Here is a 26,563-nt window from a genome sequence, read left to right as displayed (position 1 = left end):
AAAGACAGGCTCCATGGGAGGAAGCCTCCTTCTCTTGTCCTTTCAGCATCTCTCCCTCATGGTACAGACCCCCGTCCTCCTGGGCCCTCCCCTCACCCTGCCTGTGGACAGTGTGGAGTGCTGACCTGAGCAGATGACCCCGGCGTCCTCCTTGTGTCTGCAGTCGTGCCGCCCCCAGCCCCGGGAAGGGCACCTCCACACGTGGGACTCCTTTCCTGTGCAGTTCAGGTCGTCCAGCCAGATGGGCCCTGATCCTGCCCCGAAGTGAGCAGACCCCGTGGCATTGAGGGCTTCTCCACAGCCCAGCTGCCTGCACACCACACGGGCATCGTCCAGGTCCCAGTCATCATCACAGATGGTGCCCCAGGAGCCCTGGTCAAGGATCTCCACTCTCCCGGCGCAGGGACCGCCCCCGTCCACCAGGCGGAGCTGCCTGCTGTCTGAGGAGAGAGAAATGGGACAATGGGACGTCGACCTGGGGAATGAAAAGGGTCTTCTGTCCTGTGGGACCCTCACCTGAGCAGTAGGCGGCGCTCTCTTCTGAGGCCGCAGAGCCTGCAGGTTGAGACAGGAAGTCGTTGCACTGGGGCAGCACCTGGGTGTGGTTTCCTGAAAAAAGAGCAATGATTAGAAGGTTGGGAAGGTTGAAGAACAGGAAACTTAGTTAAGCAAAATAATTTTTAGGAGGGGAGGGGACTTTGGGGGGAAATGGATACATTTATGTGTATGGCTGAGTCCCTGCCTGTTCACCTGAAACTGTATCGGCTAAACCCAATACAAAGTAAAAAGTTCAAAATAAAATAATAATAATGACCTAGTGATGGAGCTGAGATGAAAGCTGTAACATACCAGTAAAGTTACCATAATCTTAGTGTTCCCTTTCTTTATGAACAGCCCTGGTCGTGACAATGCCACGATTCCTGTTTTAAGCCAAGCTTTGCCCTAAGAATGAGTTAAATAAGTTGCTCTGTCCTTAATCTACCCCTAAATAGAAGAAGCAAAACAAAATCCTTTCTGAAGGCTTTGTACAATTTTTTATCTACAATGTTTGTGATTTTAAAAACACATATAAAAGAGATCTCATGGAAAACAAGAGGAAAAAGAAACATTTAAAAAAATTTCCCAGGGTATTTGGCTCTTAGAGTTACCTGACAGAGAGTTTATTTATTTTTATTAATTTTTATTTGAGCATAATTGCCTTACAACGTTGTGGTAGCTTCTGCTGTACAGCAAATTTAATACATTATATATACATGTAAGGGTTTCCTAGGTGATTCAGTGGTAAAGAAAATCTGCCTGCCAAATAGGAGACTGGGGTTCCATCCCTGGTTGGGAAGATCCTCTGGAGAAAGAAATGGCAACCCACTCCAGTATTCTTGCCTGGGAAATCCTATGGACAAAGAAGTGTCGCAGGCTACAGTCCATGAGGTCACAAAAGAGTCAGACACAACTCAGCGACCAAACAACAATGAAATATATATATATATACACACACACACATATATATATATATGTATATATATCCCCTCTTTCTTGGATTTACTTCCTATTTACATCACCACAGAGCACTGAGTAGAGTTCGCTGTGCTATAAAATAGGTTATTATTTATCTATTTTATGTGTTCAGTTCAGTCGCTCAGTAGTGTCCAACTGTTTGTGACCCCATAAACCGCAGCACACCAGGCCTCCCTGTCCATCACCAACTCCCAGAGTTCACCCAAACCCATGTCCATCAAGTCGATGATGCCATCCAACCATCTCATCCTCTGTCGTCCCCTTCTCCTCCTGCCCTCAATCTTTCCCAGCATCAGTGTCTTTTCCAATGAGTCAGCTCTTCACATCAGGTGGTCAAAGTATTGGAGCTTCAGCTTCAACATCAGTCCTTCCAATGAACATTCAGGACTGATTTCCTTTAGGATGGACTGGTTGGGTCTCTTTGCAGTCCAAGGGACTCTCAAGAGTCTTCTCCAACACCACAGTTCAAAAGCATCAATTCTTTGGTGCTCAGCTTTCTCTATAGTCCAACTCTCACATCCATACATGACCACTGGAAAAACCATAGCCTTGACTAGATAGACCTTTGTTGGCAAAGTTTATGTGTGCGTGCATGCTAAGTCACTTCAGTCATTTCTGACTCTGTGATACTATGGACTAGCCCATCAGGCTCCATGTCTATGGGATTCTCCAGGCAATATCTATTTTATACTTAGTATCAATAGTGTAGGGCTTCTGAGTCTGGTGGCTGAGGCAGTAAAGAATCCGCCTGCAATGCAAGAGACCTGTGTTTGATCCTTGGGTTGGGAAGATCCCCTGAAGGAGGGCATGGCAACCCACTCCACAATTCATTCCTGGAGAATCCCCATGAACAGAGGAGCCTGGCGGGCTACAGTCCATGGGGTTGAAAAGAGTCGGATACGACTAAGCACACAGCACAGCACATCAATAGTGTCTATATGTCATATATGTCAATCTCAATATCCCAATTCACCCCACTCTTCATTTCCCCTCTTAGTATCCATATGATGTTCTCTATGTTGGTGTGTCTCTATTTCTGCTTTGCAGTAAGTTCATCTTTACCATTTTTCTAGATTCCACATATAAGTGATGTTATACAGTATTTGTTTTTCTCTTTATGATTTACTTCATTCTACATAACAATCCTATTTCAAATCCTAAAATATGATGCTGTGCAAGTGCTGCATGCAATATGCCAGAAAATTTGGAAAACTCAGCAGTGGCCACAGGACTGCAAAAGGTCAGTTTTCATTCCAATCCCAAAGAAAGACAATGCCAAAGAATGCTAAAACTACCACACAATTGCACTCATCTCACTAGCAAAGTAATGCTCAAAATTATCCAAGCCAGGCTTCAACAACACATGAACCGTGAACTTCCAGATGTTCAAGCTGGTTTTAGAAAAGGCAGAGGAACCAGAGATCAAATTGCCAACATCCGCTGGATCATTGAAAAAGCAAGAGAGTTCCAGAAAAACATCTATTTCTGCTTTATTGACTATGCCAAAGCCTTTGACTGTGTGCATTACAATAAACTGTGAAAATTCTAAGAGAGATGGGAATACCAGACCACCTGACCTGCCTCTTGAGAAACCTGTATACAGGTCAGGAAGCAACAGTTAGAACTGGACATGGAACAACAGACTGGTTCCAAACAGGAAAAGGAGTAAGTCAAGGCTGTATATTGTCACCCTGCTTATTTAACTTATATGCAGAGTACATTATGAGAAATCCTGGGCTAGATGAAGCACAACCTGGAATCAAGATTTCTGGGAGAAATATCAATAACCTCAGATATGGAGATGACACCACCCTTATGGCAGAAAGTGAAGAGGAACTAAAGAGCCTCTTGGTGAAAGTGAAAGAGGAGAGTGAAAAAGTTGGCTTAAAGCTCAACATTCAGAAAACAAAGATCATGGCATCCAGTCCCATCACTTCATGGCAAATAGATGGGGAAACAGTGGAAACAGTGGCTGACTTTATTTTTTTGAGCTCCAAAATCGCTGTAGATGGTGACTGCAGCCATGAAATTAAAAGACGCTTATTCCTTGGAAGAAAAGTTATGACCAACCTAGACAACATTTTAAAAAGCAGAGACATAACTTTGCCAACAAAGGTCCTACTAGTCAAGGCTATGGTTTTTCCAGTAATCATGTATGGATATGAGAGTTGGACTATAAAGAAAGCTGAGCACCAAAGAATTGATGCTTTTGAACTGTGGTGTTGGAGAAGACTCTTGAGAATCCCTTGGACTGCAAGGAGATCCAACCAGTCCATCCTAAAGGAAATCAGTCCTGAATGTTCATTGGAAGGACTGATGCTGAAGCTGAAGCTCCAGTACTTTGGCCACCTGATGTGAAGAACTGACTCATTTAAAAAGACCCTGATGCTGGGAAAGATTGAAGGTGAGAGGAGAAAGGGACGACAGAGGATGAGATGGTTGGCATCACCAACATGGCATCAAACAACATGAGTTTGAGTAATCTCCGGGAGTTGGTGATGGACAGGGAGCCCTCTTGTGCTACAGTCAATGGGGTCGCAAACAATCAGACATGACAAGCAACTGAACTGAACTAAACCGAACATAACAATCTCTAGATCTATCCATGTCTCTGCAAATTTCACAACTTTATTCTTTTATGGCTGAGTAATATTCCATTTTATATATGCACAACATCTTCTCTATCCATTCCTCCTGTGAGGGACATTTAGGTTGCTTCTGTGTCCTGGCTGTTGTAAATAGTGCTGCAGTGAACATTAGGATGAATGTGTCTTTTTGAATGATGATTCTCTCCAGGTATGTGCCCAGGAGTGGGATTGCTGAGTCATATGATAATTCTATTTTCAGTTTTTTGAGGAACCTCCATACTGTTCTCCATAGTAGTTGTGCCAATTTACATAGCCATGTGTAGGAGGATTCCCTTTTCTGCACATTCTCTCCAGCATTTATTGTTTGTAGATTTAACGATAGACATTCTGACTGGTGTGAAGTAATACCTGACTGCAGTTTTGCATCTCTCTAGTAATTAGTGATATTGAACATCTTTTCATGTATTTGTTAGCCATCTGTATGTCTGGAGAAACGTCTGTTTAGGTCTTTTTCCCATTTTTCAATTGGGTTGTTTGGTTTGTTGATATTGAGTTGTTTGTGCATTTTGAAGATCGGTCGCTTGTTAGTTGTTTCATTTTAGTTGCAAATATTTTCTCCCATTCTGACAGTTGTCTTTTTGTTCTGTTTATGGTTTCCTTTGCTATGCAAAACCTTTTAAGTTTAATCGTGTCCTATTTGTTTATTTTTGTTTTTATTTTCTTCACTCTAGAAGGTTGGTCAAAAAAGATCTTGTTGCAATTTACGTCAAAGAATCTTCTGCCTATGTTTTCCTCTAAGAGTTTTATAGTCTGGCAGAGAATTTAAATAGCCATGATTAAAGTGCACAAAAAATTAACAAGATGTGTGTCTTGGCAGAGAAATGATAACAAAAACAAATGAAAATTCGACAGCTGAAAAAGTTAACAGCTGAAATTAAGAACTAGAGAATGAATCTATCAGCACATTAGATCAATATAAAGTAGAAATAGTAAAATGGAAGATGAGAGGATAAATATTCCCCTATATAGAAAAGCTGGTTACATGGTAAGTGCCTGGTTAACAATACTGTATAACAAAGTTTCCCCCCAAACTTAGCAGTTGAGGGAATTTTTTTTTTAATTTTGATCATAATTTCCTGGTCAGTAATTTGGGAAAGACTCAACTTGGCAGTTCTATCTTTGGGGTCTCTCATGTGGTTGCACTTAGATGTTATCTGGGGCTGATATCTCTAAAGATCTGATTGAACTGTGGTTATGTAAGGAAATTCCCTGAAGTTTTTTTTGTTGTTGTTTTTGGGGAGGGGGAGGGATAAAGGAGCATCCTATCTGCAACTTAATCCAGAAAGATTTTACATACTCAGGGGGAAAATGGGACAGGAGAGGAACAAAGCAGGAGAGAGAGGGAAACCTCGAGCAAGACAGAGAAAACTAGAGTGAGAGAGAGAGGGAGAGAAAAGAAAGAAAGAAAGAAGGATTAAAGCAAAATACTAACCTAACATTTGGGGAATCCAGATAAAGTTCAGAGAGAATTCACTCCTAGAAAACCTTCACTAAAGTAAATACTAGTAACATCAAACCCATAAAATGCCTAGGAGAAAACCTAGGTAAAGATGTGCAAAACATCGGAGAGAAATTCAAGACCAAACTGAATGAAGGGATATATTTTGCCAATGAATTGGGAGACTCAATGTTGTCAAAATAAATCATTCTCAAATTTATATACAGATTAAAGCTAACCTCAATAAAATTCCCTGATGCTTTTGTGTGTGTGAAACATGACAAGATGATTCAAAATTTATGTTGTTGTTCAGTCACTCAGTCATGTCTAACTCTTTGCAACCCCATGGACTGCAGCACGCCAGGCTTCCCTGTCCATCACCAACTCCCAGAGTTTACCCAAACTCATGTCCATTGAGTCAGTGATGCCATCCAACTATCTCATCTTCTGTTGTCCCCTTCTCCTCCTGCCTTCAATCTTTCCAAGCATCAGGGTCTTTTCTAATGAGTCAGCTCTTCACATCAGGTGGCAAAGTATTCGAGCTTCAGCTCAAAAATGTATACAAAATACAAAAACCAGGAATGACCAAGGCAGTTAGGAAGAACAGCAACAACTGGTGCACTGAGATGACCCAGAGGGATGGTACGGGGAGGGAGGAGGAAGGGGGGTTCAGGATTGGGAACACGTGTATACCTGTGGTGGATTCATGTTGATGTATGGCAAAACCAATACAATCTTGTAAAGTAATTAACCTCCAATTAAAATAAATAAATTTATATTTTAAAAATAAATAAATAAAATCCAACAATCCTAAAAAATAAATAAATAAAGTTACCCAGACTTACTATGTGTGCTTAGTCACTCAGTCATTTCCAATTCTTTGTGACCCAATGAACTACAGCCCGCCAAGCTCCTCTCTCCATGGGGACTCTCCAGGCAAGAATACTGGAGTGGGTTGCCATGCACTTCTCCAGGGGATCTTCCCAACCCAGAGATCAAACCCAAGTCTCCCGCCTTGCAGATGGACTCTTTACCATCTGAGTCACCAGGGAAGGTTCAAGATTTAGTATAAAATTACAATAATTAAGAAAATGTGGTACAGGTGGAAGGATAGACAAATGATACAGTGGAACAGAATAGAAAGTCTAAAAGAAGTGTTCAGACATATGTGCCTTTGGTTTATCACAAAGGTGGCACTGAAGTAGGGAATAGTCTTTCCAGAAAAAGATTCTGAGTCAACTGGATGCCAATGTGAAAACATGACACTTGACCCTTATCCTACACAGTTATCAATCCTAGAAGCTCTGTATAATTACATGCAAAAGAAAAGTAATTACACTTCTGCGAGATACTCTCAGAGAAAATTTTTGTGATTTTGGAGTAGACAAAGTTCTTTCTAGGAGGATATAAGGAGCTCTATGGACTGGAACAAGGGACCTGTTCAAAGCTGAGACAGGAGTACATCAAGCCTGTATATTGTCACCCTGATTATTTAACTTCTATGCAGAACACGTCATGCGAAATGCCGGGATGGATGAAGCACAAGCTGGAGTCAAGATTGCTGGGAGACATATGAATAACCTCAGATATGCAGATGACACCACCCTTATGGCAGAAAGTGAAGAGGAACTAAAGAGCCTCTTGATGGAGGCGAAAGAGGTGAGTGAAAATGTTGGCTTAAAACTTAACGTTCAGAAAAGGAAGATCATGGCATCTGGTCCCATCACTTCATGGCAAATAGATGGGAAAACAATGAAAACAGTGACAGACTTTAGTTTCTTGGACTCCAAAATCACTGCAAATTGTGACTGCAGCCATGAAATTAAAAGATGCTTGCTCCTTGGAAGAAAAGCTATGACAAACGTAGATAGCATATTAAACAGCAGAGACGTTACTTTGCCGACAAAGGTCCAACAAAGCTATAGTTTTTCCAGTAGTCATGTATGGATGTGAGAGCTGGACCATAAAGAAAGCTGAGCACTGAAGAATTGATGTTTGTGAACTGTGGTGTTGGAGAAGACTTTTGAGAGTCCCTTGGACTTCAAGGATATTAAACCAGTCAATCCTAAAGGAAATCAGTGCTGAATATTCATTGGAAGGACTGATGCTGAAGATGAAGCTCTAATACTTTGGCCACATGATGGGAAGAACTGACTCAATGGAAAAGACCCTGATGCAGAAAAATTCTGAAGGCAGGAGGAGAAGTAGATGACAGAGGATGACATGATTGGGTGGTATCACCAATTCAATGGATATGAGCTTGAGCAAGCTGTGGGAGATGATGAAGGACAGGGAAGGTTGATGTGCTGCAGTCCATGGGATTGCAAAGAGTCAGACATGACTGAGTGACTGAACTGAACTGACTGACTGAAGGAGCACTAATGTACAGTAAAAAAGGTGAATGAATTAACTTAAGATGAGTAACTTGGCTCATTGAAGTACACCATACCATTAAGAAAATAAAAATATAAAACAGAATTAAACACAAAAAAACATAATAAATATTTATGCCAAAAGTCATTGTCATGGTAATTTGCACCACTGTATTTGTAATAGTCAAAACCTGGCAACAAACTGAAATCTCTGGCACTAGTTGAATGGATCAACGCATGGTCATGTGATCATTCAAAGGACTACTCTATAGTAATAAAATTGAATACAATGTTGCCATAAACAACATCATGAGTGGGAAATTAGACACGAAATAAAATATTCTATATGGTTATACATAAAGTTCAAAAACTGAAAAAATATTCTATGGCAGTACAAGTCTTAGGTAAGCAGTCTTCCCTGGAGAGGAGGACACAGCTCTTGGGAGGCAATAGTGATTCTGTGGTGCTGCGAATGTTCTCTTTGTGGATCTGGGTTGGGGAACATGACCTAGGCATACACTTACTGTTTGTACTTTGTTCTCTATTATTATCCTTAAATAATAATGTTTCATAAAAATATTATTCATCTAAGCATTTCTTTCCCTGACATAGCATTTCTTAGCACTTCTTTCCCCTGAAAAAATGAGTGAACAATGAGAAGGTTATGGAGCAGGACCTTACGGAGCCTTCTCAGGACAGACCACCCTCATGTCCTGCACCTGCTTCTGTCTGTAGAAAAGCCTTAGCCAAAGAATAAATTTAATCACAGAAATGAAAATTTTTCAGAAACAAAGGAAAACAGTCAAATCGGATAAAATAATAATAGTTTAACCCTAAACAAAGTCAAGTATTTTTAGTGCCTCCTCATGGGCTATAGCTAACATTCTGAGCCATATCCTTTGAGCTGTTTTGCAGATGCTGAAATCCCAACCAGGTAGTAGAAGTAAATTACATGATGACCAGACTAGTGGGGTGCCATTTCCTTCTCCAGGGGATCTTCCCAACCCAGGGATCAAACCTGAGTCTCTTGCATTGCAAGCAGATTCTTTACCATCTGAGTCAACAGGGAAGCCCATAATCTTCTTCATCTTGCACAATTCTAAGAATTGGCCTCAAGGAAATGGGAACAGACCAACACTAGAACTGATGATTAACTGTATTTCAAACAATAAAGGTGACACTGATCAGACCTATTTCAAGATGACTGTCGGAGCTAGCTATGCTATTCTGCAGGTAACCTGTCCCCTACCTCCACCTGTGCACTCCTGAAATTCCCATTTAAAAAGTCTTGTCCCTGATCAGCAAGGGGGAGCTAGTTCTTTGGTACATTAGTCCTCTGTCTCCCCAGAACTGCTGGTTTCCTCAACAAAGCTATCTTTAATTTTATCCCACGCTTGTGTCTCAGTATTGGATTCTTGAGTAATGAGCAGTTGAAACCTGAGTTCAATAATTTCACTACAGAATATCTTCCTTTTTAAGCCTGTTTTCCCTTACTCTCTGCTTTGGGGAAATTTCACTCCATGAGAATCCTAAGTATAGTAGCCCTTCCCTCTCTTACCTGAGCAGATCACAGAGGCTGTGTTGCCATTGGAACAGTCAGGACCACCCAAGGCAGTCACAGGACAACTCCACAGGAAGGACTCAGCCCCTGAGCAGTGAAATCGGGCTGTTGAGATCTGATCACCTCCTTCCACCAAGTGTGGTCCTCTGGGGGTGGAGATGGCAACTCCACAGCCGAGCTGACGACAGACAACATTGGCATTGGCCAGACTCCAGTGGGAGGCACAGAGCGCTCTCCATCGTCCCGAAATCTTCATCTCCACCTGCCCCTCACATTGAGAGGTGCCATTTTTCATAAGCTGGACTTCTGTGTACACTGATAGAAAAAGACAGGATTTCAGTAAAATCTGATTTCTTTTTTAGCTTGAACTGAGTGTACACGGAGGTTAAGTCCTGATGTGCATCTCACCTGAACAGACAACCTGAGCAGCTCCACTGTGGAGACACGTGCCTCCTGGACAGGGCACTCTGGGGCAGGACCAGAGCTCAGGCTCCCCCCCATCACACCTGAACTCTTCAGCCCAGACCTGGCCATCGGACTCTCTGAATGGCATGTGTCCCAGGACAGACACAGCCTTGCCACATCCCAGCTCTGCACAGATGACCTGGGCAGTGGGGAGTGTGAAGTTTCCATCAGACACTGGGGTCCAGGCTTCTCCAGAATGCACTTCTACTCGCCCTGAGCAGGGTCCATCCCCTCCAGCCAGACGCACAAATCCTAAGAGAAACAAAGAACAATAAACCCAGTGAGTGTTCATGAACCTGGCTTGACAATTGGAAACAACATTCACAGGCGTGAGATGGTGTGAAAGCTTTTCTTTCCAACAGTGGAATAAGAGGGGATAAGAAAAGATAATGTGACTGTCCCTTGTCAAACTGCATTTTCATGAGCAAGTTTCTGAAGAGATATCCAGAAGGATTGAAGGATCAGTTCAGAATGGCTGAATCCCGAGAATATATATTGGTTAGGAATGTTAATTCCTATCTGGGGCATGGAAACTACGGTGCCCAAAGAAACCACACAGTGGTAGACATTCAAACATGCGTGCAGAGCTGAAGTGAGAGTGAAAAAGGTCCATGTGGTTCAAGAGCTTAGAGGCCTAAGAGCCAGAGAAGTTTAGAAGTTTAGAGGACCATCCTGAGATTTCTGGGGCTAAAATTCTGGCCAGTTTTCTCTCAGAGCCAATATTCAAGTCACTGAGGACAGGGAATATCACACGGGCTGGATCTGAGTGCAGGTATTATAATCTAATTGTGAAAGAAGTTGTCCACGGGTAAGTTTAGAAATGACAAAAGCTCAGAGAGTCATAGGAGAGGGAGGGAATGGTCCTAGCCATCTTTCTTAAAAACCTAGGATTTATCAAGACACCTGGGAGAAAGTGAGGTCTCAGTGGGATTATGCAAGACAATTGAGTTAGTTGATTACTTCATACTAGACATGAGATTCTCAGCAAATGTGAAAGAGTAATGATAATTTAATGTATTCTAACCTTATCTATATGCTAACTGCATATGCCTTTCCTATTTGGATTTCTGAGATAAGAAGCCAGCAAGCTATAAAAAAGGAGAATGAGAGGAAGAGAGCAGACAGCAACAAAGCCATATATACTTTCAGTTCAGTTTAGCTCAGTTCAGTCCCTCAGTCATGTCTGACTCTTTGTGACCCCATGAATTGCGCACGCCAGGCCTCCCTGTCCATCACCAACTCCAGGACTTCACCCAAACTCGTGTGCATCGAGTCAATGATGCCATCCAGCCATCTCATTCTCTGTCGTCCCCTTCTCCTCCTGCCCCCATTCCCTCCCAGAATTAGGGTCTTTTCCAATGAGTCAGCTCTTCGCATGAGGTGGCCAAAGTATTGGAGTTTCAGCCTCAGCATCAGTCCTTCCAATGAACACCCAGGACTGGTCTCCTTTAGAATGGACTGGTTGGATCTCCTTGCAGTCCAAGGGACTCACAAGAGTCTTCTCCAGCACCACAGTTCAAAAGCATCAATTTTTCAGCGCTCAGCTTTCTTCACAATCCAACTCTTACATCCATACATGACCACTGGAAAAACCATAGCCTTGACTAGATGGACTTTTGTTGGCAAAGTAATATCTCTGCTTTTTAATATGCTGTCTAGGTTAGTTACTAGGTTGCTGTCTAGGAAGGTTACTTTCCTTCCAAGGAGTAAGTGTCTTTTAATATATACTTTAGAGATTTCTAAATTGCAAACGCCTCAATAGGAATGAAACATAAAAACATTTGGGGGGAAAAAGACTTGTTCAACAAGATTTTAACACTTTTTATCCCCTGTGCTCCTCCCATTTGCCACATAACCCTGCTACCCTTTCTGATTTCTCCCAATGCAGAAAAGAAAAAACAAGCTTAAGAGCTACAAATAGATGGAAAGGAGACTCCAAAAGGAAAGAACTTCTGTAGGGAGCGAGGTGGAGTGAGTGGCAGGTTAAATGGGGAGTGGATGGAGTATGAGAGAGAGAGACCAAAAAAAGATTGATGATAATGATTTCATCCTTCAGAGACCATATTTTGGATAGAGAAAAGGTAATCCAATAGGAAAAAAACCTGCACATCATAAAGAACAACTTTTTAAATAATTTTCCTGGTTTCTGAGTGTGCTCATGATTATTTATGTACATGGTGGAATTTGTTCTGGTGAAGGACTCTGATTGCATACATTTGTGAACTTTGAAGTCCCAAAAAGAATGATGTAATAGAATAAAAATCGACTATAGAGAGCAGGTGGAGAAGGCAATGGCAACCCACTCCAGTGTGCTTGCCTGGACAATCCCAGGGACAGCAGAGCCTGGTGGGCTGCTGTCTATGGGGTCGCACAGAGTCAGAGATGACTGAAGCGTCTTAGCAGCAGCAGCAGCAGCATAGAGAGCAGGAGAGAACAGAAAATGCACTGCAGAAATTAAAGAATTGAAGGATTAGCTTGACCACTCATACAAGAATGAATGATGAGACAGAGGATGATCTGCTTGCCCCTTATTGTTAATCCATTTCCATCTCCCCAGAGAGGCCTAAGTTAGGACCCCTAATCTATTCTGGCTGGGAGTTTGGTCACAGGATACACATCCTAGATAAACCATTTTTAATTAACTCTTTGTTGTTGTTGTTGTTGTTGCTCAGCCACTCAGTCGTGTCTGACTCTTTGCTACCCCATGGACTGAAGAATGACAGGCTTCCCTGTCCTTCACTATCTCCCTGACTTTGCTCACACTCATGACCATCGAGTCAGTGATGCCATCTAACTATCTCATCTTCTGTCGTCCCCTTCTCCACCAGCCTCCAATCTTTCCCAGCATCAGGGTCTTTTCCAGTGAATCAGCTCTTCATATCAGGCGGCCAAAGTATTGGAGCTTCAGCTTCAGCATCAGTCCTTTCAGTGAATATTCAGGGTTGATTTCATTTAGGATTGAGTGGTTTGATCTCCTTGCAGTGCAAGGGACTCTCAAGAGTCTTCTCCAACACCACAGTTCAAAAGCATCAGTTTTTCAGTGTTCAGCCTTCTTTATGGTCCAACTCTCACATCCATACATGACTACTGAAAAAACCATAGCTTTGACTAGTTGGACCTTTGTCTCAAAGTAATGTCTCTGTTTTTTAATATACTGTCTAGGTTTGTCAGCTTTTCTTCCAAGGAGAAAGCATCTTTTAATTTCATGATTGCAGTCACTGTCCACAGTGATTTTGGAGCCCAAGAAAAAAAAGTCTGTCACAGTTTCCATTTTTTCCCCGTCTGTTTGCCATGAAGTGCTGGGACAGGATGCCATGATCTTAGTTTTCTGAATGCTGAGTTTCAAATCAGCTTTTTCACTCTCCTCTTTCACTTTCATCAAGAGGCTCTTTAGTTCCTCTTCACTTTCTACCATTTGGGGTGATGTCATCTGCATATCTGAGATTGTTGATATTATATTAATTCCATGAAATTAAAAATTTAGAAAGACAAAGAGAGAAGTATTTCTTGTATTCTGTTTTATATACCCTGATAAAAGTTACATATTCAAATAGGTGCTGGATAATCAGTAAAGTCTTAGGACATATTCAGATAGAGACTTCTGAGATATATTATTTCTTTTTTATTTTCTACTTGATTTTAAAATTTACATAGAAGAGTGAGTGTGTGAAAATTCCAAGAAAATTATTAAATAGAAGGCTGAATAGGAAAAGGAGTACATCAAGGCTGTATATTGTCACCCTGCTTATTTAACTTATATGCAGAGTACATCACGAGAAACTCTGGGCTGGAAGAAGCACAAGCTGGAATCAAGATTGCTGGGAGAAATATCAATAACCTCAGATATGCAGATGACAATACCCTTATGGCAGAAAGTGAAGAGGAATTCAAAAGCCTCTTGATGAAAGTGAAAGTGGAGAGTGAAAAAGTTGGCTTAAAGCTCAACACTCAGAAAACGAAGATCATGGCATCTGGTCCCATCACTTCATGGGAAATAGATGGGGAAACAGTGGAAATAGTGTCAGACTTTATTTTGGGGGGCTCCAAAATCACTGAAGATGGTGACTGCAGCCATGAAATTAAAAGACGCTTACTCCTTGGAAGGAAAGTTAGAACCAACCTAGATAGCATATTCAAAAGCAGAGACATTACTTTGCCAACAAAGATCCGTCTAGTCAAGGCTATGGTTTTTCCAGTAGTCGTGTATGAATGTGAGAGAAGGACTATGAAGAAAGCTGAGCGCCGAAGAATTGATGATTTTGAACTGTGGTGTTGGAGAAGACTTTTGAGAGTCCCTTGGACTGCAAGGATATCCAAACAGTCCATTCTGAAGGAGATCAGCCCTGGGACTTCTTTGGAAGGAATGAAGCTAAAGCTGAAACTCCAGTACTTTGAGCACCTCATGTGAAGAGTTGACTCATTGGAAAAGACTCTGATGCTGGGAGGGATTGGGGGCAGGAGGAGAAGGGGATGACAGAGGATGAGATGGGTGGATGGCATCACTGACTCGATAGACATGAGTTTGAGTGAACTCAGGGAGTTGGTGATGGACAGGGAGGCCTGGCGTGCTGCAATTCATGGGGTCGCTAAGAGTCTGACACTACTGAAAGACTGAACTGAACTGAACTGATGTGAATGAGTAAAGATATTAAATATAATAAAGATATATCCTTGTCTGGTCTCTTGCTGTGTAGACATCTTGGGTCCTTAGGCACACATAGCATCTTCCACACCACACCTGGACCTTCAGTGCTGCTCAGAGAACCTCAGAGTTGCCTTCCTCAGCTCCCATTGCCATTCCCCTTCCTCCCAACTACTATAAAACCTGTTCCACCTTCTTCAAAAATTACATTTGTCCTCTTGCTCAAATAAGCCCCCAAACACAAGTCTCTTATATCACTGAAATCATCAAATATAAACTACATAATCTCTTATCATAAAACACAGAAATTCATGTTTTATTACCTCCACCTTTGACTTGCCAGTGCATGACTAAGTGTTCCTCCAAAGTTTGCATTTATACAGATATCTTAAAGGAAAAATTGGGGAGAGAGATTTTTCTAGTAACAATGAAAGAATATATGACTCGGAGCATTTCATTCACAGTTCTCTAGTTCTACCATCAAAGAACTATGAACATTTACAACTAAATTTCCAAAGGAAACTTGAAATCTGCCACAAATCCATAAGAATCTCTGATTTGTTAAATAATATCCCTTTAGGGATCACCTCTATATATGTAAGTGATATCCTCCTATAGTAAGAGTAACCTCCACTCCTACTAGCTTAGTGTAAAATAATGTCTCACATTGTTTGTACAGAAACAACTCCACCCAGGAAAGTACATCCTCATTCTTGTCCCTGCCTCTCATAGCCTCCCTGTGCAAAGAGAATGTGTATGTGGCAGTTAGCAAATGTTTCACTCTTACAAAAAGTGAATTATGAAAAAAAGTTATGAGGATTTATTTTAATTGGGAGAATGAATAAAGCTATTTTAGCATCAGGTAAGTCCACTGGAGACAAAAAGAATAGCAGAGACTTATAAGAGGAAAGTATACGATGCTCATCACTCATAGCCACAGTGCACTCAGGGAGGATGGGTAGGCGTCTGAGTCCTCTCTAGCCCACCTATCTCCCATTGCCCTGCTGATCAGACACCAGCTTTCTTGGAACTTTCCATTTTCTCAGCCTGTGGACAAAGAATTGACCATACCTGAGCAGATGACTCCTGCATCTTCTTGATGATCGCAGTTGTGTTGCTGCCATCCCCAGGTAGGGCACCTCCACACTTGGGACTCCTCTCCTCTGCAGTTCACTTCATCCAGCCAGATGGGCCCTGATCCCCTCCCGAAGGAGGAAGAGATAGTGGCGTCCAGGGCTTCTCCACATCCCAGCTGCCTGCACACCACGCGGGCATCGTCCAGGTCCCAGCCGTCATCACAGATGGTGCCCCAGGAGCCCTGGTCAAGGATCTCCACTCTCCCAGAGCAGCGACCACCTCCGTCCACCAGGCGGATCTGTCTGCTGTCTGAGCAGAGAGAAATGGGACGCCAGGGGTTGGGAAGGGTTTTCTGTCCTCTAGGACCCCCACCTGAGCAGTAGGGGGCGCTCTCCTCTGAGGCTGCAGACCCTGCTGGTTCACACACGGAGTCGTTGCAATGGGGCAGCAGCTGGGTCTGGTTTTTTATACCAGTGGCAAGAGAATAATAAGGTTGAGGAATAGGTAGAAAATAAAACAGGAAGTAAGTAAGTTGAAAACACTCTAGTGAGTAGTCTGAGACAGAAGGTGGTACAAGGTTCTATCAGAGTTAACATTCTGATCTGTAGAGTTCTGCACAGCATCAGAGAAAGATTTACAGGAAATGTTAGTCTCTCTATCTGGAGCAGTTAAATGAGTTCAGAGTCACAGGAATGAGCTGGCAGCTGGATGGATTCCTTTCAAAGCACACACATTTTGATGCCGTTGACCTAAGAGTTAAAGGGGTTGAGTAAAGGGAGTGGAGTCAGGAACTGCCCTTATCAGATGCCTCAGATAGCAATCATGAATCCTCTACCATTAGAATCCTTCTCCTTGGTACAGTCATTCAGAACTGAAAAACAAATGGATTCTGTGATATCTTGGTTTACCCCAGAATATTTCATTTGTGGTTCTAAGCTTCAGACTTCAGATCTGGATACTTACTTTCAAAGAATGTGATCTCTTTGAGTTGACTGAACAACTTTGCACAAGGGATGATGTCAGGGAACATTGACACTGGCCAGATGCCATTGGGAATCACAGAATGTTGCTTCTTCTCCCCAAAAAAATATAATCCCTCCTTGGACTTTGTGTCAAGAATCTCTGTTATTCAAATTTTGGAGTTATGTGATCTTTAGGGGGAAATAGTGTGTATGTTTGCTTAGTCACTTCAGTCATGTTCAACTCTTTAAGACCCTATGAACTGTAGCCCACCAGGCTCCTCTGCCCATGGGATTCTCCAGGCAAGAATACTGGAGTGGGTTGCCATGCCCTTCTCCAGGGGATCTTCCTGACCCAGCGATCTAACCAGCGTCTCCTGCATTGCAGGTGGACTCTTTACAGCTGAGCCACCGGCAAAGTTCTTCTAGTTCTATCACTGAGCAGAAATAGGTCACATTCATGCAAGCCCTTGAACAAATAATATTAACAAGCTCACTGTATTCTCCTCTCCTTTTATACATAAAAGTGATGTAAAGAAAGGTTAAAGAATGTCTATCAATGTTGCACTTTAAGTAAACGATGAAGTAGAGAATTAAACCTAAATTGTTCCACTTCCATGGAGAATGGAGGAATTCACAGCAGGCCAATGTGTTTTGCTGGGTCTTGCTGGATACAACTTAAAAAGCTGAAAAATGTTTTTTAAGAAAGAGTAAATGTTACTTTCCCAACAAAGGTCCGTCTAGTCAAGGCTTTGGTTTTTCCAGTAGTTGTGTATGGATGTGAGAGAAGGACTATGAAGAAAGCCGAGCACCGAAGAATTGATGCTTTTGAACTGTGGTGTTGGAGAAGACTCTTGAGAGTCCCTTGGACTGCAAGGAGATCCAACCAGTCCATTCTAAAGGATATCAGCCCTGGGATTTCTTTGGAAGGAATGATGCTAAAGCTGAAACTCCAGTACGTTGGCCACCTCATGCAAAGAGTTGACTCATTGGAAAAGACTCTGATGCTGGGAGAGACTGGGGGCAGAGGGAGAAGGGGATGACAGAGGATGAGATGGCTGGATGGCATCACCGACTCGATGGACGTGCGTTTGAGTGAACTCCGGGAGTTGGTAATGGACAGGGAGGCCTGGCGTGCTGTAATTCATGGGGTCACAAAGAGTCAGACACTACTGAGTGACTGAACTGAACTGAACTGAAATGTATTCAACATTTGTTGACCCAACATGGACTAAATATGTTAAAATTCTAAAGAGTGGAGGTTATTTCAATGTTAGCTAAGGATCTATAGCTTCTTTTTCTCTGGGAATTTGCTGATTCATTGCATAATTTAATGATTCTGAATCTGGGCTTGGGAAAGCAGAGGACTACTGTTGTGACAGGAAGCAATCATAATTTGGGAGTTACCTGGTGCTGGAGTGACAAAATTAGAGTCTTGAGAGCCTCTCTCACACAGCACGTTTTCTCCTCAAATATCTGCCCAGTATGTAAACTGTGAAGGACAGGAGGCTAAAGAACTATATAAAAAGACTTGGAAAGCAGAGTCTTTCTCATTCTCTTGGGTACTGAGCTACCAAAGAATCCAGGCTCTGAACTGAAATCTCTGAAATCCCCTGTCACAGGGACAGAAAAATCACAGGTGGACCGGGTGCTACCAAAACTGCAACCCACACTTATTACAGCTCAGTTTTAGGTTATATTTAGATATTTGAGTGATATACACCCCTTCCCCCATCTGCCTAACAAAACAAAGGGTAGATCCTTTCAGGTATTAGAAAATGTATCAAGAGTATCTTACTTTTTCATATATAATTTATAGCATTCAACAAAAAATGACATGACATTTGACAAGTTAGGATAACATGACAAATGACCAAAGTGAAAAAAAGAGATAAGAGAATGCAGAGACACACATGATAGAAATGCATAAGGATTTTAACTACGATCAGTGTATTTAGGGGAAAGGAGAGAAGGGGAGAATATACAGGTACAAAGATGAAAAAATTAGCAAATAATCATAAACAAATAAAAATAGCAATGGAACCATTGTTGACCTAAAATAAAATATCTAGGGTTAAAAGTGAATGGGTAAGTCAAACAAATTTTAGATAGAACTTAGAATACAGTGATTTAGAGGAGTCATAAAGATGAGAGATGAGAAGTAAAAGAAAGAGTAGGAGAAGGAGAAGAGATACAGAGACAGAGAGACAGAACTACAGAAGTCATATTTGAAGGTATAATGATAGAGAATTTTTTAAAAATATAAATGGAAGAGTCTTCATACTCTCCCTAGTAAAGCTGCTGAAAATTAAAAGGAAAATCTGAAATAATAACAGATTTATTTAATACTAAAGGAAGGGGGAAAAGGGGAGAGAAAAGGGAACATAAAGCATGTGGATCAATTAAAAGCAAATGGCAGATACCAACACATCAATATCACTAACTGCATTTACAGTGAATGGATTAAGATAAAACAAAACTGGTGCAAATGTTACTTGCAAAACGATCACCTTATATTATGAAAACAAAGAAAGGTTGAAAGTAAAATGATGGAAAAAATGTACTAACTATAAGAAAACTGGAGTAGCTTTATCGACGTCCCAGAAAGTAGACTTTAAGAAAAGATACACTAATTGACAGTAGTGCTGAGAGAGGGCATCAGAGGGCAGACAGACTGAAACCACAATCACAGAAAACCAGCCAACCTGATCACATGGACCACAGCCTTGTCTAACTCAGTGAAACTAAGCCAGGCTGTATAGGGCCAACCAAGATGGACAGGTCATGGTGGAGAGGTCTGACAAAATGTGGTCCACTGGAGAAGGGAATGGCAAACCACTGCAGCATTCTTGCCTTGAAAAACCCCATGAACAGTATGAAAAGGCAAAAAGATAGGACACTGAAAGATGAACTCCCCAGGTCAGTAGGTGCCCAATATGTTACTGGAGATCAGTGGAGAAATAACTCCAGAAAGAATGAAGGCAGGGAGCCAAGGCAAAAACAATACCCAGTTGTGGATGTGACTGGTGATAGAAGCAAGGTCCAATGGTGTAAAGAGCAATATTGCATAGGAACCTGGAATGTTAGGTCCATGAATGAAGGGAAATTGGAAGTGGTCAAACAGGAGATGGCAACAGTGAACGTCAACATTCTAGGAATCGGTGAACTAAAATGGACTGGAATAGGTGAATTTAACTCATATGACCGTTATATCTACTACTGTGGGCAGGAATCACTTAGAAGAAATGGAGTAACCATCAAAGTCAACAAAAGAGTCTGAAATGCAGTACTTGGATGCAATCTCAAAAACAACAGAATGATCTCTCTGTTTATTTCCAAGGCAAACCATTCAATATCACAGTAATCCAAGTCTATGCCCCAACCAGTATTGCTGAAGAAGCTGAAGTTGAATGGTTCTATGAACACCTACATGACTTTTTAGAACTAACACCCAAAAAAGATATCCTTTTCATTATAGGGGACTGGAATGCAAAAGTAGGAAGTCAAGAAACACCTGGAGTGACAGGCAAATTTGACCTCGGAGTACAGAATGAAGCAGGGCAAAGGCTAAGAGAGTTTTGCTAAGAAAACACACTGATCATAGCAAACACCCTCTTCCAACAACACAAGAGAAGACTCTACACATGGACATCACCAGATGGCTGACACTGAAATCAGATAGATTATATTCTTCACAGCCAAAGATGGAGAAGCTCTATACAGGCAGCAAAAACAAGACCAGGAGCTGACTGTGGCTCAGACCATGAACTCCTTATTGCCAAATTCAGACTCAAATTGAAGAAAGTGGGGAAAAACACTAGACCATTCAGGTATGACCTAAATCAAATCCCTTATGACTATACAGTGGAAGTGAGAAGTAGATTTAAGGGACTAGATCTGATAGACAGAGTGCCTGATAAACTATGGACAGAGGTTCGTGACACTGTACAGGAGACAGAAATCAAGACCATCCCCAAGAAAAAAAGAAATGCAAAAAAGCAAAATGGCTGCCTGAGGAGGCCTTCCAAATAGGTGTGAAAAGAAGGGAAGCAAAAAGCAAAGGAGAAAAGGAAAGATATACCCATGTGAATGCAGAGTGCCAAAAAATAGCAAGGAGAAATAAGAAATCCTTCCTTGGCAATCAGTGCAAAGAAATAGAGGAAAACAAAAGAATGGAAAAGACTAGAGATCTCTTCAAGAAAATTAGAGATACCAAGGGAACATTTCATGCAAAGATGAATAAAAGACAGAAATGGTATGGACCTAACAAAAGCAGAAGATATTAAGAAGAGGTGGCAAGAATACACAGAAGAACTGTACAAAAAAGATCTTCACGACCCAGATAATCACAATGGTGTGATCACTCACCTAGAGCCAGACATCCTGGAATGTGAAGTCAAGTGGGCCTTAGAAAGCATCACTACTAACAAAGCTAGTGGAGGTGATGGAATTCCAGTTGACCTATTTCAAATCCTGATGATGCTGTGAAAGTGCTGCACTCAATATGCCAGCAAATTTGGAAAACTCAGCAGTGGCCACAGGACTGGAAAAGGTCACTTTTCATTCCAATCCCAAAGAAAGGCAATGCCAAAGAATGCTCAAACTACCATACAATTGCACTCATCTCACACGCTAGTAAAGTAATGCTCAAAATTCTCCAAGCCAGGCTTCAGCAATACGTGAACCGTGAACTTCCAGATGTTCAAGCTGGTTTTAGAGAAGGCAGAGGAACCAGAGATCAAATTGCCAACATCTGTTGGATCATTGAAAAAGCAAGAGAGTTCCAGGAAAACATCTATTTCTGCTTTATTGACTATGCCAAAGCCTTTGACTGTGGATCACAATAAACTGTGGAAAATTCTGAAAGAGATGGGAATACTAGACCACCTTACCTGCCTCTTAAGAAACCTGTATGCAGGTCAGGAAGCAACAGTTAGAACTGGACATGGAACAACAGTCTGGTTCCAAATAGGAAAAGGAGTACCTCAAGGCTGTATATTGTCATCCTGCTTATTTAACTTATATACAGAATACCACATGAGAAATGCTGGGCTGGATGAAGCACAAGCTGGAATCAAGACTGCTGGGAGACATATCAATAACCTCAGATATGCAGACGACACCACCCTTATGGCAGAAAGTGAAGAAGAACTAACGAGCCTCTTGATGAAAGTGAAAGAGGAGAGTGAAAAAGTTGGCTTAAGGCTCAACATTCAGGAAACTAAGATCATGGCATCCAGTCCCATCACTTCCTGGCAAATAGACATGGAAACAGTGGAAACAGTAGCTGACTTTATTTTGGGGGCTCCAAAATCACTGCAGATGGTGATTGCAGCCATGAAATTAAAAGACGCTTGCTCCTTGGAAGGAAAGTTATAACCAACCTAGACAGCATACTAAAAAGCGGAGATATAACTTTGCCAACAAAAGGTCCATCTAGTCAGAAGCTATGGTTTTTCTAGTAGTCATGTGTGGATGTGAGAGTTGGACTGTAAAGAAAGCTGAGCAATGGAGAATTGATGCTTTTGAACTGTGGTGTTGGAGAAGACTCTTGAGAGTCCCTTGGACTGCAAGGAGATCCAACCAGTCCATCCTAAAGGAGATCAGTCCTGAGTGCTCACTGGAAGGACTGATGTTGAAGCTGAAACTCCAATATTTTGGCCACCTGATGTGAAGAGGTGACTCATTTCAAAAGACCCTGATGCTGAGAAAGATTGGGGGCAGAAGGAGAAGGGGATGACAGAGGGTGAGATTGCTGGATGGCATCACTGACTCAATGGACATGAGTTTGGGTAAACTCTGGGAGTTGGTGGTGGACAGGGCAGCCTGGGGTGCTACAGTCCCTCGGGTCGCAAAGAGTTGGACAAAACTTAGCTGCTGAACTGAACTGAACTGAACACTAATTGAATGAAAGAGAGAATTTTCATGATTATAATGAGATGCACCCTTAATAAAGATATAAACATCAAAATTCAAGAAAGGTAACAGAACATAGCTTTGAAATATACTTGACAGAATGAAGAGAAGAAATAGGCAAAATCACAATCAAAATGGGGGATTTTTACTGTATCTTTTTCAATAGCATACAGACCAGACATACAAAAAAACAAAGAATACAGTAGATGTACAACAAAATAATCAGCACATTTAACTAAGTAACACATAGAGCAATGCACCCAACAATGCAAGAGTTCACATTATTGTAAATGCACTAGGAACAATTATCAAAAATGACCACATAATAGGACAAAATATTTCACTCTTTGAATTCATACAGAGTATTTACTCTGACCACAGTGGAATAAAATTAAGAATTAAAAAGAAAATATTGTTAGCCATCCCTATTTTGGGAAATTCAGCAGCACCCTTCCAAAAAACACCTGAGTCTGGGAATAAATTTAAAATTTACCAAATATTGTGAAATAATGATAATAAAAATACAATAATAATAACAAACACAAAATAATTATATTATCATAAATTCTTCTAATGAAACTCAAGTAGTGCCTAAGGGGCATTTATACCCTAGATTTAGAGAAGAGGAAAGACTGAAAGTGAAAAAAATGTAAGCTTCAATTAAGAAACTAGGAGATGAGAAAGCCTAAAGAATATAGAATGTTGGAGTTAATTAAAAAAGGAATAATAATGAATGGAAAAGAAGGTAAGCGTAAGATGGAAAACATAGGAAAAAACCCTTTAAACATGGCTCATTGAAAATTGATGAACACTGATCAATACCAATGAAGAGCAGAGAGTAAATGAAGTTGACAATACCAAGAATGAAAAGGGACATCACTACAAATCATACAGATTTTTTGGTCATAGTTTTTGTGTTGTTGTTTGTTTGTTTTTGGCTGTGCTGTAGCTCGTGGGATCTTAGTTCCCAGGTCAGGAATTGAACCTGGACCCATGACAGTGAAAGTCCAGAGATTTAACCCCCAGATTGCATAGTTTTATTAATAAAATGTATACATTTCATGTGGATAAGTACACAGAAAGTGTCAATTTCTCCACAGCCTTGCAAACATTAGGTGTCTTTAAAAAGAAAAAACAGTCATTCTGACATGTGTGAGATGATATCTTTCTGGTTTTGATTTACACTTCCCTGATGATTGACAATGTCAAGCATTTTTCATATACCCACTGGCCATTTGTATGTCTTCTTTAGAGAAATGTCTATTCAAGCCCTTGGCCTATTTTTTAATTGAGTTATTAGGTTTTAGATTATTTTTTTCTTGAGTTCCAGGAGTTCCTTATTTGTTTGGAAATTAACACCTTATATAATTTGTGCTAGCTTGCTTTTTCACTCTGTTGATGTTTCCTTTGGCTTGAAGATTTTTAGTTTGATATATTCCCACTTGTCTATTTTTGCTTTGTTGCCTGTATTTTTGACATCATATCCATGAAATCATGAAGCAATGTGTTTTTATTTTGTGATGAAGCTATCACGTATCTAAAATATAATTCTTATCTGGTGATGATATTATACAATCACACATAGTAAAATAAATTCAGATAAATAAATGAATTCAAAATTAGGTTTTGAATATTCTTTAGTGGAACTGTAAAATTATTTGCAGAAAATAAAACTTGATTCAATATTATTTTGAGATTAAGAATGGCATATGAAACATTTCATTAAGGGCAGAAGTCAAAAGTAAACCATTATAGATTTGATAACATAACCCCCCCATTCATATATATAACCTTAAACATATATGCAAAAAATGGGGGAAATATTTACAAAAATATTTAAGAAAGAGTAAGTGATGTTTGTTTATAAGACTATAAAGAAAGCTGAGCAGCTAAGAATTGATGCTTTTGAACTGTGGTGTTGGAGAAGACTCTTGAGAGTCCCTTGAACTGTAAGGAGATCCAACCAGTCCATCTTAAAGGAGATCAGTCCTGAGTGTTCATTGGAAGGACTGATGTTGAAGCTGACACAACTGAGCGACTGAACTGAAGTGATGTTTGTTTATAGAGAGTTCCTATAAATAAATAAAAATTTTAAAACATTCTAGAGAAAAAAATATTGTCATAAAAGATATCTTAACTGTAATAATGAGGTGGATGAAACTGGAGCCTATTATACAGAGTGAACTAAGCCAGAAAGAAAAACACCAATACAGTATATTAAATGCATATATATGGAATTTAGAAAGATGGTAATGATAACCCTGTATGCGAGACAGCAAAAGAGACACAGATGTATAGAACAGTCTTTTGGACTCTGTGGGAGAGGGCGAGGGTGGGATGATTTGGGAGAATGGCATTGAAACATATATAATATCATATATGAAACGAGTCGCCAGTCCGGGTTCAATGCATGATACTGGTTGCTTGGAGATGGTGCACTGAGACGACCCAGAGGGATGGTACGGGGAGGGAGGAGAGAGGGGGGTTCAGGATGGGGAACATGTGTATACCTGTGGTGGATTCATGTTGATGTATGGCAAAACCAATACAATATTGTAAAGTAATTAACCTCCAATTAAAATAAATATATTTATATTAAAAAAAGAAAAAACTGTAATATAGGAAAGAAGATAATATTTTTGTATATAGTGTTTGTGAAAGTCGCTCAGTCATGTCCAATTCTTTACGACCCCATGGAGTATACAATCCATGGAATTCTCCAGGCCAAAATACTGGAGTGGGTAGCCTTTCCCTTCTCCAGGGGTGTTCCCAAGCCAGGGATCGCACCTAGGTTTCCCACATTGCAGGCAGATTCTTTACCCACTGAGTCATCAGGGAAGTCCAAGAATACTGGAATGAGTAGCCCTATCCCTTCTCCAGTGGATCTTCCCGACCCAGGAATCAAACTGGGGTCTCCTGCATTGTAGGTGGATTCTTTACCAGCTTAGCTACCAGGGGAGCCCTAATGTGGATTAAAAAAAAAAAAAAAAACATGACGCATGTTCTTATGTCAAGACTATGAAGAGAATAATGCTCTCTTTTAAAATTAATTATTTATTTGATTGTCCTGGGTCTTAGTTGCAGCATGCAAATTCTTACTTGTGGGATCATAAGAAAAAAAAATTGTAACTACATGTGGTGATGGATATTACTGTACATGTGGTGATGATTTACCAATATGTACAAAAACATAAACGCTATGTTTTATACTTAGAACTAATATAATGTTACAAGAATTACATCTCAATTAAAAATTTTAACAAACAAGAGTGAAATATGTGGATAAAATTAATTTCATCCTTACCTCATTTAGGCTTCTCTGGTGACTCAGACGGTAAAGAATCTGACTGCAGTGTGGGAGACTCAATTGCGATACCTAGGTTGGGATGATCCCCTGGAGAAGGGAATGGAAACCCATTCCAGTATTCTTGCCTGGAAATTCCATGGACAGAGGAGCCTGGCGGGCTATAGTCCATGCAGACACAAAGAGTCAGACACAACTGAGTTGGACACTAACATTTTCACTTAATGTCATTTTGTGGACCCAAATTAAACTCATCACTTAGATTTTAAAATATCAAATCTCACTGCATCCTACAGGGTTGGGACAGACACACAGAAACAGACAGTAAATCACCTGCACACCAGATATAGGCTTCCTCCTTTGGAGAGCATGAAGTGTAATTCCAAGGGTCAGAAGGACACTGCCAGAGAGAGGTGTCAGTTTTCCGACACTGGATTCCATCCACCCACTGTGGCCTAAAACCTTCTCTAAGAGCAACAGAAGAGTTGAGGGTTCCACTGTCCCCACAGCCAAGCTGTCTGCAGATCATGGACACAGTGATGTCTTCCATGGGGCTGCGGCAGACACTGCCCCAGGTCCCATTGTAGAAAACTTCCAGCCACCCAGCACACTGCTGGTCCTCGCTCACCATCCTGAGGGCCAGGAACTCTAAGGTTGAAAGGGGAG

The 26,563-nt window shown here is 41.0% G+C and overlaps 1 protein-coding gene across 1 annotated transcript in view; it reads right to left on the bottom strand.

The window, feature by feature from the left end:
- Positions 1–26,563, bottom strand: part of LOC113893397 (antigen WC1.1) — a 49,966-nt gene that overhangs the window by 13,863 nt on the left and 9,540 nt on the right. The window contains exons 3-9 of the mRNA XM_027543399.1: positions 26,237–26,545; positions 21,042–21,045; positions 15,713–16,023; positions 9,943–10,251; positions 9,532–9,849; positions 517–609; positions 126–440 (exon numbers count right to left, since the gene is read on the bottom strand). Of these exons, the coding sequence (XP_027399200.1) occupies positions 126–440; positions 517–609; positions 9,532–9,849; positions 9,943–10,251; positions 15,713–16,023; positions 21,042–21,045; positions 26,237–26,545 (1,659 nt within the window). The remainder of the gene's footprint in view (positions 1–125; positions 441–516; positions 610–9,531; positions 9,850–9,942; positions 10,252–15,712; positions 16,024–21,041; positions 21,046–26,236; positions 26,546–26,563) is intronic.

Source organism: Bos indicus x Bos taurus, chromosome 5 (genome assembly GCF_003369695.1).
Source record: "Bos indicus x Bos taurus breed Angus x Brahman F1 hybrid chromosome 5, Bos_hybrid_MaternalHap_v2.0, whole genome shotgun sequence".
In the NCBI taxonomy this organism is placed as follows: Eukaryota; Metazoa; Chordata; class Mammalia; order Artiodactyla; family Bovidae; genus Bos; species Bos indicus x Bos taurus.
This window is presented reverse-complemented; position numbering and strand designations above follow the sequence as displayed.